Source organism: Aspergillus tubingensis, assembly GCF_013340325.1.
Source record: "Aspergillus tubingensis WU-2223L DNA, scaffold_6, whole genome shotgun sequence".
NCBI lineage: Eukaryota > Fungi > Ascomycota > Eurotiomycetes > Eurotiales > Aspergillaceae > Aspergillus > Aspergillus tubingensis.
In genome coordinates, this window is record NW_023336280.1 from 1185737 (window position 1) to 1196653 (window position 10917).

The 10917-nt window shown below is 49.6% G+C and overlaps 4 protein-coding genes across 4 annotated transcripts; 3 read left to right on the top strand and 1 right to left on the bottom strand.

Annotated features, from left to right (window-relative positions):
* Positions 1-128: 128 nt before the first annotated feature.
* Positions 129-1840, top strand: AtWU_04152 (WD40 repeat domain-containing protein; the record flags this gene model as incomplete). Its single annotated transcript, XM_035499263.1, has 3 exons — positions 129-453; positions 514-957; positions 1032-1840. 3 exons carry the CDS (start codon positions 129-131, stop codon positions 1838-1840), a joined length of 1578 nt encoding a protein of 525 aa, XP_035355156.1.
* A 2357-nt stretch (positions 1841-4197) lies between these two features.
* On the top strand, positions 4198-5815 carry AtWU_04153 (glycoside hydrolase family 16 protein; the record flags this gene model as incomplete). The annotated part of the gene is made up of 3 exons (XM_035499264.1): positions 4198-4619; positions 4694-5147; positions 5216-5815. The coding sequence occupies 3 exons, from the start codon at positions 4198-4200 to the stop codon at positions 5813-5815; spliced, it is 1476 nt and encodes a 491-aa protein (XP_035355157.1).
* A 784-nt stretch (positions 5816-6599) lies between these two features.
* bfr1 (putative nuclear segregation protein (Bfr1)) lies at positions 6600-8391 on the bottom strand (the record flags this gene model as incomplete). Its single annotated transcript, XM_035499265.1, has 3 exons — positions 6600-6809; positions 6862-8043; positions 8263-8391. 3 exons carry the CDS (start codon positions 8389-8391, stop codon positions 6600-6602), a joined length of 1521 nt encoding a protein of 506 aa, XP_035355158.1.
* Positions 8392-8832: 441 nt separating this feature from the next.
* On the top strand, positions 8833-9699 carry AtWU_04155 (DNA-directed RNA polymerase core subunit RPB5; the record flags this gene model as incomplete). The annotated part of the gene is made up of 3 exons (XM_035499266.1): positions 8833-8931; positions 9020-9102; positions 9174-9699. The coding sequence occupies 3 exons, from the start codon at positions 8833-8835 to the stop codon at positions 9697-9699; spliced, it is 708 nt and encodes a 235-aa protein (XP_035355159.1).
* Positions 9700-10917: the final 1218 nt, after the last annotated feature.

Below are 10917 nucleotides of genomic sequence, written 5' to 3' on the forward strand. Positions count from 1 at the left end.
CTTTTACAAACCTTCACATTTTCTATGTGTGCCCTTGAAACGTGTTCTGTCTCCTGTCACCTGACGATCAATTAATTGCAGGTTTCCCAAATGGAGAATTCAGGATTTGGGATGCGAGAACAGGAAGAATGGTCAGGAAGATTGACGTTGAGGAGGATTTCAGGTCGGAGCATGATTATAAGGTGGAGAAAGATGTGCCTTGCGTCACCTTCACCCCAGACGGTCAATTGTTGCTCGCACTAACACTGTATAAAATGTATATGTGGGATACAGCTACATGGGAAATCTCGCATATAGTGGAATGCCCAAGTGCTACGAAGGGATTTGCGGTATCTCCCAATAGCCAGTTACTCGCGTGCTTTCAAAAGGACGAAAGAATAAATCTATGGCAGAGAAACGGCACCTTATGGACGCTGAAATGGACATACCAGAGCCCATACGCAAGTCCGGAACGTGAGCTACCGGCGGGTCTGTCGTTTTCATTTGATAACCGCTTACTCGCTTCTACTATAGATTTGAATAACATAGCGTTTTTGGACACCGAACTCGGCGAAGTACAGGAAGTGATCGATCGCTGGGGGGTGACTGCATTCAAGTTTTCTAGGGACGGCAAACTTCTGCTACAAACAAAAGAGACTGTCGAGATATGGCGGCAAAGAGACGAGTGGGAACTGGACCGCAAGATTGATTTACCAGGGTCGTTCGAAATACTTGCAGTTTCTCCCGATAATAGGCTTATTGCACTAGTGGAAGCTGATTCGACAATCCAAGTGGTAGAGACAGGGAAGGGTGTCCTGGTGCAAACTCTGGAGGGTCACACAGACAGTGATGGCAATTTAGCCTTCTCTTCGGACATCCAATTTCTTGTGTCCAGTGGAACCGATAATTATATCCATAAAACGATCAAAGTATGGAGAATTGTACCTGGAAAGCTCGACGAAGCCCCATTTGAACAAGGTAAATCGTTCGGAAAGGTGGTAAATCGTTCGGAAAGGTGGCACTTTCTACGGATGGCTCCCGACTCGTGACAGCAAAAATTAGGGGAGTGATCGAAACATGGAATGGAGAAACAGGAGAGTATCAAAGAACATTCAAGATACCTAGTTATTGTGGTCCTGGTTACGCCGTGACTGTTTCGCCAGACCACAAGCTGGTGGCATGGGCATCTTACGACGGGGACATCATGGTGTGGAACGCAGAGACGGGACAGACTGTTGCGACGCTACAGAAAAGACGGCCAATTCGGGAATCTTGTGCAGCATATGAGTTTCAGTTTTCTTCCAACAGTAAACTGTTGGGCTGGCTAGACGATAAGGGGACTGTCCGGATATGGAGCATACGACCATGCAGCCTTTTGAAATCGTATCGTTGGAGAGGAGCTGAGTATTCCACTTTTCGTCGAAAGGGACGGGAAAAATTGTCACTCATTCTCGAGTATCTAGAGAATGAGATTACCATGAGTAAGGAAGCTGAATATAGTCCAGAAGAGTGTCTCTCTCACAATGATGTCACGCATACTCCAAGAATAACCATCCAAGATGACTGGGTGGTCTTAGGAGAGCAGAGAAGCATCTTGTTGCCCCCGGAAAATTGGCCTCGGTTTAAAATATGCTGGGATGCTCGAAGCAATGTACTAGCTGTTGGACCTGAATCTGGCAGCAGGCCTTACTCCATTCGGTTCAATCCACACAATATGTCAGCTGGACAATTGCAACATGACGATGCTGAGAAAGATTCTGATGCCGGCTATTCAAGTGACTCGTCTCTTTGCTACATCAATGAAGAATATGAAAGCGATGGTCTTTCTTCTGACTCGGAAAGCTCGGCTGATGGTCAGTGATGAAGCTCAACTTGTTCTTCGCATATCCTGCTTAACTCCAGTCAGAATGATTGATCTTGAGCTAGATTCTAGGTTTGATGTGCGCGTACACCAATCATCCTTCAATTCTTTCTGAGCCCGATGATATTTCAATTTACATAAATAGAGAAAAGGATTGTTTGGCCACGCTTGTATTCCTTGCAACCAGTGATTTATGTCTAGCCTAGGCGTGTTACGCTTCCATTACAGTTAATTCACACTTCTCTGTACTCGCTTGCTGGTCATATAAACAGATTGACCATAAGTAACTATGCGCTTTCAGTAAGCTTCTTAGTACTATTTTGATTAAATGGCTAGTTACTCATTCCTGATCCTCTAATGTCACCTGAACTCACAAATAATATATGGTTAGTAGCCTATTCTATGACATGTTACGAATTAAATCTGTATTTATCTTTACGTATTTATGCTTTGCTGTGGCGCACTTCTGAATGCACTTGCATCTCTGCTTCAACTTGTACTGTTGCCCGGAAGCTAGCCAATAAGAAGAAACCCTCAAAAATAATTACAGCGAGAACCCAATGATCTTGATCAAATCACAGAGCCTTGAGAAAATGACAGAAATTTACTATTACTGGCCACAGGACTATCAGTAATACTGATATATTCCACAGACAATGGACCACCAATCAAGCAGCTTCCACCAACGATATTACTGGCGTAAGACCTAAAGGAGAAAAGTGACAAAATCGACCTGGTTAAGGCATATTGCATGTTAGGGTATGGAAAGCTGCTTGGAAGATATTCTATTTGCCTTTATCTATTTTCTCTTCTTACATTCAACCACACTTCCATCTATTTTTGCTTCTATGCACCTTCAGAAACTAGCGCAATTGCCTCCACCACATAATTCTTCCTTGTCCTTCTTTCTTCGGTTGACAAATTCTACATGCCGAATGGTGCTAAGGCTATTTCACGGACAGTGGGTCATCATCGCTCAGCCCAATCTGAAACTGCGCCGAAGCTAATATGGATCAAGCACGGAAGAGCTAGGCTAATCGCGAGCCGACGAGGGTCTGGAGTCTACTTTGCACGCTAACACAGCACCGCCACAGCAGCCTAATTGAAGGCATTCGTCATCTACAACGACACGTAAGTACGCCATTCTCTCCAATCGTGAGCTCAACTGAGGGAATGACTTTGCGAATAGGGGTTCACGATGCTGGACAGCCTACATTCGCGGGAAAAATCAGTCTATCTCAAATAGTTAGTCGCCTTTTTCCCACGTCGAAGCTCGGGAAATTGGTACACTATGAGGATTTAGACGTGATCTGATAGTCAAGACAAGGATCCTGTTCAGTGTGGTGCCTTTTTTCGTGCTGCAAATAGACAGTAATTACTCGAGACGAGCCATGGATATGTTCTGGCAACGGGTCTTGCCCGGGTCTGCCGGCTACGGAGCATACGTATGCCCCGGACAACCCTGATTCCAGAGGTCTATCAGACCCTTGGAATGTCCACCAGGTTGGGCAAGGGTCTGTATCAATGCATAATGGGACTCGACACAATTTTTCGGGCTCAGCACAAGTCCAGTTCCGGCACTTCTAGCCCGCCGAGCAACAGGAACATAAAAGGCATATCACCCGATTCCGAACAAAGTATACACACTCAAGACCGATACAATTCCAACCAATTATTCTCAATAAGCCATATCGCTCGTCCCGCTTCAGATATTTTTGCTATGGTACAAACCCCGCGCAGCCTTGCTGGCCAGCCGCTCATTCGTGGCTTACGCGCTAACTCATGGCCGCATTGCGTAAGCGCTCCACCGAGTATGTGTGGCATCGATATCAACATCTTTTCTACCGTTTGAACATGCATGAGCTGTTATGCTTAATGGCTGTATTATTTGACGGGGCCATTTGTGCACGAGTCAGAATTCGGAACCTGGTAGAAAGACGCAACCCACCCATCTTGGCCCGCAGATCCCATGCAGCTACAGCGCGTTCCCTCACCATATTAATTTCCCTTTGCTATTCTCGGCGAGCCCTACGCCTACCGGCCATAACGGTTGGTTTATCTATGCTAAGCCGAATAAGCGCTTACGTATGTCTTCATTTTTTCGGCATGATCCCTTCGGGTCGATCAAGTCATTGCAAGAGCCGGGCTCCGCGGGGGACCGGTCAACAAACCAATGGAAAAGCTCTGGTATGAATCCTGATGCTTTTACTTATGCACTAGCTGACTTTTTCTGTCTTAAGGGGCTCCATGATACCCTGACAATCTAAGCCTATTGTATAGCTTGCCAGGTCATTGCTTGAATAAGATGGAGTGCGGACCCAGAGGGTCTTTCATCCTCCAGGGCTATTTTGCACGCGATGACTGAATCCCAAAACATGTCCTACAGAAACTTATCCAGTTTAGACGTCTCGGATAGGACAGGTCTCCCCGACTACGAATTACACAATGTGCCTGTTGCACCGCCATATACAGCCACTGCATCGGCCCCTGCAGCTGCAGGAGCAGCAGAAACAGCACAGAAAGCAACTGTTGCAAAAGGCGCCGGAGGACCGTGGTATGACCCGCGCTCATGGTCAGTGTTAACGAAATCGCTCGTCGCCGGGGGTCTGGTCGTTATCATTGTTGCGCTCGTCGTGGGCATCTATGAGGGCACGAAATCATCCTCATACCCCGACTACTCTACCCTGAGCTACAAGCTCGCAGATACATACTCGGGCTCTTCATTCTTCGACGAGTTCGAATACTACACAGCCACCGACACAACCGATGGATTCGTAGAGTATGTGCACATCATCCATCCACACATCTCCCTCCATGTACACATCCAAAAGAACACAACTAACCCTACACCAGCTACGTCGACAGCACCACCGCCTCATCAATGAACCTAACCTACGCCTCCAGCTCCCGCGCCGTCCTGCGCGTCGACACCAGCACCTCCAACCAAACCAGCGGCCGAAAATCCGTGCGCATCACCTCCAAGAAAACCTACAACGACGGGCTCTTCATCTTCGACATCACCCACACGCCCTACGGATGCGCCACTTGGCCCGCCCTCTGGCTCACCGACCCATCCAACTGGCCCGAACACGGCGAAATCGACGTGCTGGAATCCAACAACAAAGCCACCCACGGCAACGCGATGACCCTGCATACCTCAAGCGGATGCAAAATGGACGTCAAGCGGAAAGAAACCGGCACAGCCAAATACACCAACTGTCTCAACACCGCCAATGATAACGCCGGCTGCAGCGTAACAGGCGCGAAAGCAACCTACGGCGAGAAATTCAACACTAACGGTGGTGGCGTGCGTTCTTTCCCCATCCCCAAATCCATCTTCAATCCCCCACCCACACATCTAATATAAATTACCAGATCTACGCCATGGAACTCCGCCCCGCGGGCATCCGCGTGTGGATGTTCTCCCGTGACTCCATCCCCAGCGACATCTCGAACAGCAGCAACACGCCCGACCCATCGAGTTGGGGCGAAGCACTCGCCGACTTCCCCAATACGAACTGCGACATCAGCTCGCATTTCAAGAACCAGAGTATTATCGTCAATATCGATATCTGTGGTGATTTGGCGGGGGCGAGCACTTACTACACGGATCTGTATGATTGTCCGTCGACGTGCACGAAGTGGGCGGCGGAAAACGGGGCGAACTTTACCAATGCGTATTGGGAGTTTAAGAGCTTTAAGGTTTATCAGACGAGTTCGAGTGGGAATAGCTCGAGCAGTAGTACTAGTACGGTGGCGGGGGCGTCGTCGACGGCGGGGTGGTATGGAGTGACTGCGTCTACGACAACGACGACAGCGGCTGGGGCGGGGAGTACGACGGGGCAGGATGGAGGGGAGGGAAGTCAGAGTGGTGGGCAGGATGGGCAGACGGGGAGTCAGGGGGGTGGAGGGCAGGAGGGGGGCAGTAGTAGTAGTGGTAGTCAGAAGGAGCAGGGGGGTCAGGGAGGGTATTAATGATGATGATGGTAATAATAGTAATATCAATTGACTACTCTTCTTGTTCCTTGGCTCAATTGTCACCGTCTATGGGTTCATTGTAGGATTGATGAGATGGTATTTGGCCAATGATCAGTGTCGATAACATAAAGCATCATAGAGATGATGGCATGTACAAAATTAGCACTAGGACAAAGATAATGTACAAGTCTACATTCAATTCTTTGGTATGTCATCATAATGAAAATCGCTCAACGTCCTACATTCGATCCGTACAACTTGCTTTTCCAATCGCTCATTCGTTACTTACACGACACGCTGCTAAACAAATCGCTGACTGAATGCTCCTGGCTGTCGCCAGTCTCGGGACTGGGAAAGATAAGAGAGGAGAATATGGTAAGACATGAAATAAGAAAGCATAGGTAGTAAGGTAAAGGTAAGAGGAAAAAGTCAATTACACAGAAGGAAAGGGAAAAAAGGAACCCAGCCGGGCTTGGTCCGTGGAAGACCAACCGACGCTGGTAGCACGGTGGATCACGCAAGAAACCAATACCCGTGCATATTGATTTCTGTTTTCGTAAGACAAAATGGGCATATCTCGGTAGAGGAAAGAGGAGTTAGTAGGGATAGATGGGTAGGGGTCGGGGTACACGACTCCTAGATGCAAAGAGGGAACCAAAGGATCACGCAGGGTGTAAATGTGTCAAATGCGAGTCTCGAGCTTTTGCAGATCTAACAATGAGCATGGCTGATGCAAGATGCAGATGCAATGCGATGCAACACTCTATGCTTGGCGCTTGAATTAGGCCTTCTCCTCGAGGCTGGCCTTCTGGAGCTCTTCCGACACGTCGGCAGCAGCGTCCTTCTCCTGCTTCAGCTCGGCGTCAGCGGAAACCTCGCCGTTCACACCGCTGTTCTTGAGAGCGGGCTTCTTGGCGGAGTCGGTGGCACCGTTGACGGCGGTCTCTTCCGCCTCGAGGCGGTCAATCTCCTCCTGGGCCTTCTTGATGTTCTGGACAGGTATTAGCGTTGAATCTCGAGTAAAGAAAAGGCGTCTAACTCACCTCCTCGGTCTTAGAAGCCTGGTTCTTCTTCCACTCGGTGATCTTGGCGGCAAGCTTCTCGATCACAGCAGGGACATCCGACTGGTTCATGGGAGGGTCAATCTTAACCTTGGCGAAGTCCTCGATCACACCAACGTTGAGGTTGAACTTGGCCTCAGTCGGGGTACCGGGGGCGGGGCTGCCGTTGGCGCCCTTCTTGCCCTTCTTACCCTTCTTGCCGCCAGTGCCAACGAAGTAGTCCTCCTCGCGGTCCTCCTTCTTGAGAACCTTCATACCCTTGAGGTTGGAGTCGTCCACGGTACGACCGACATCAGCACGGAAGCTGGAGCCCTCGTCCTTCTTCTCATCCAGACCCAGAGAAACGAAGTCGTAGGAGGGGTTGAAGTGGCGGATCAGACCCTGAGCGGTGAGGATCTCGTCGGTGTAAGCAAGACGAGAGGCCTCCTCAAGCTTCTTGTCAGCGATCTTCTTGCGCTTCTCGCGCTCGAAGGCATCGCGCTGGGCCTTCTGCTTCTCACGGCGGACTCTCCAGGCCTCATCCTCGTACTCCTTGTAGGCCTTGCGGGCCTTGTAGTAGTTGTCCTTGATTTCGCGGATGGCGGTCCACTTCTTCTGCTGCTCGCCGTGGAGCTTGGTGCGCTCGTCCCTCAGGGCGTTGAGGTTCTTGAAGGCACTGTCCTGCTCGGCCTTGATGGCATCGAGCTCCTTCTGGATCTCGGAGTACTTGTCGCTAAGAGCCTTGGCCTCGGGGTTGTCGAGGGTCTTCTTGAGGGAAGCGATCTGGGTCTTGAGGTCGTTGATAACCTTCTGGGCCTCCTCCAGACCGGCGAAGTTCTTGCGCTGCTTGCGCAAGTTGGAGACGTCGGACAGAATCTTGCGCTCATCGACCAGGCGGAGGGTGCCGGAGTCGACCTGCTTCTCAAGGCGGGCAATTTCGCGGTCGAGTTCCTCGACATTCTTGAAGGACATGCGCGTACGAGAGTTGTTCTGTTCGGAAATGCGAGCCTTGAGGGTAGCATCGAGGGCATTGATCTTCTCCTGGGTGCTGGAGCGAGAAGCCTTGAATCCCTGCTGCTTCTGACGGATCGAAGACAGCTCAGCGCGGAGTTCCTGCTGCTTCTTCGCGGCGGGCGAGTCCTGGTTGTTGGGCTTGGCGGTCTCGATCTTGGCCTTGATTTCGGTCTTTGATATATAATTAGTTTCTGAGATCACGGATAGATGATATGTTGCATTGGTCTTGCGATTGGATGAAAGGCGGAACAGCAAAGATGCAGTGTAGCGCAAAACATTCCGAATGGATAATTAGGCAAAGAAAAGGCCACGGAGCGGTAATGAATCACCGCATCTAAGAGAAATGCGATTGCACGATGCCAATTAAAGCAGAAAGAGATCCTCACATACCAATTTGGCCTGAACAGCGGCATGCTCCTTCTCAGCCTGAGCGAGATCGGCCTTGAAGGCCTCCTCGTTGGGCTTAGTAGGCTTCACCTTATGCTCCGTGGCAGGAGCGGATTTGGCGTCAGCGGCCATGGTAAGAGGTGGAGAAAAGCAATAATAAGACAACACTCGACAAAAAGAGCGCGATTGACCGAAATCAACCGGGAAAAAAGAAAGCTCCAACGAGCGGGAAGAAGGGAAAGGGGGAGAAGGAGGAGGGGGGGTTGAGGGGGGAAGGAATGGAAAGAGAACGCTGGAGAAGAAGAAAGTCGGTACTCTTTTCTTGGTCTGGCCTTTGCTGGTCCAAAAGGCGGCGCTTACCGTTTGGCGCTTTTAGCGCTGGCCCGCCGATTTTTCGAGAACCGCATTTTGCTTCCATCATCGCCTCTCTCCCCTCCAGCCTAGACAGCTTCCTGCTCCGCACTCTCCGGGCTTGATCGGTTTATCTGCCCGATTATTGCTCTTCTTCTACCTTTACATCTAATCTCTTCCATTTTCAAGTTTCGCGCCGCGGTGTGCCATCCCCCTTCAACCATGGACGAGGACTACTCTGCAGGCTCCGTGGACGCCGACCGCGAGATGACCAGACTCTGGCGCACATGGAGGACAGTCTTTGAGATGCTTCTGGATCGTGTAAGGATTTTCTCCAGCTTCAAGCGAAGCGATGCTTCCAATAACCACCCCGCGATCATCCCACTGACCAAGTTCAACAAATCCACAGGGCTACGAGGTGACAGAAGATGAAGTGCAAATGCCTCTTCACGAATTCAAGCAAAAATATTCCGACCCTCTAGGATACCCCGAGTATGCGCGCCTTTCATTCCATCCAATAATTTCCAGTCAACCCCCATCTAACCCCATATTTCATCAAACAGCCGCAACAAGATGAAAATCAGCGCCCGGCCCACGGAAGCCATGCAAGCGAAATACACGCCCCTGCCTAGCAAATCGAACCCGAACCCCCAGCCGGACTGCGGCACCATCTACGTCGAATTCTGCCCGGACTCGACCGGCGTCGGTACCAAGCAAGTGCGTACCTTCAACCACTTCGTCGACGAGAACAACTTCCACACCGGCGTGTTCATCACCCAGACTCCCATCTCGCCGTCTGCTGTGCGCCTGCTGAGCAGCATGCCCGGCCGCATCTGCGAGCATTTCCAGGAGCAGGATCTGCTGGTCAACATTACCCGTCACGAACTGGTCCCGAAACACGTTTTGCTTAGCCCCGATGAGAAGGCCCGTTTGTTGGAACGTTACCGTCTGAAGGAGTCGCAGTTGCCTCGTATACAGGTGTCTGATCCTGTTGCTAGATACCTGGGTCTGCGCAGAGGTCAGGTCGTCAAGATTATTCGCAGAAGTGAGACGGCTGGTCGGTATGCTAGTTATCGGTGGGTTATATAATCGGTGGGTTGTTTTCGAGGGTCCTGCGATGAAAAGAATGAGTTGTCTCCGGTTATGGTGGTATGCTTACTGCTGAGCCGGAGGTTACGCGTTGCAATTCTCTACCCGATGCGGGTCCAGCCAAACGGCCCAATCTGCCCACCGGAAGGAGTCTATTACAGACGCAGAAAACAAAGAAAAGACACAAGGAACAAGACGAAAAGAGAGGCTGGGTTGAGAGGAAAATACGGCGAGGGGAGGAAAAAGAAAGGAAAAGAAAAAGAAAATTTTACCGAATACAGGCATCGGGCAGCATGGCGTAAAGGCGAAAAATTCTCTCGAAAGTGTGTTTCTTAACGGGTGGTGTATGTGTGTATGTATGTCTATGCTACGTCTTATTTTTATTTTAGGTGTGCTTCGGTTTCACCTCTATTAGTTTCCAACTACAAATCTATCTATCTACACAAGTCATACAATGGTTGGATTAATTTGAATGGTATCAAGTTATAACCGAAACTTACATTACCACAATATATGTACTTGATTTTCTAGAACAGTCAATGATCTTCCCTTTCTATTTTAGTGCTCACTCTTAACTGCCCTTTACTTACTGAAAAGATCCACCCTCTAGGTAAGATTGCGAAGAACTAGCTGAAGGACTGTCAAGACAAACTGCATATCCTTGGAGCGGAGCGCACAAACCCTGAACAGCGGCGGAGGTATCTCATCGATATCATGTCATCATCCCAGGCCATTGTAACTATCGCACGCGCTGACACGAACTGCAGGACGAGGCCAGGCGGACGGCCTCCGGTTTCGACTGATTCTCACACATGTTTTATAGGATGAATGTGTTGAATGCCTACACGCTATCCTCACATGGAAGATGATATTCCATGAGCACAAGCAGACCCGTAGGACAAACTCTTTAGGGGTTGGCTTACCGGTGACCCTGCCCTCCCTGGTGGTAGTGACAGTAGACTACTACTTGTGGCAGGGATATATCTTTCAGAAAACCGAAAACGACATAGAGATATGGGAAATAATTGAAAACCTTCTAGAATAAACGTTGATCAAGGGGTATATCAATGGGTGACACCGGGCAGCAGTTAGAAGACATGAAGATGCACAACTGTTGTCGTATTATCGCTGCTCGGCATTTTCGAACGAGCAAGACACGTATCAATCTTAAGCTTGTGTCAAGAATCAATAAATTCATTCCTCTTGTCTTTGATATTC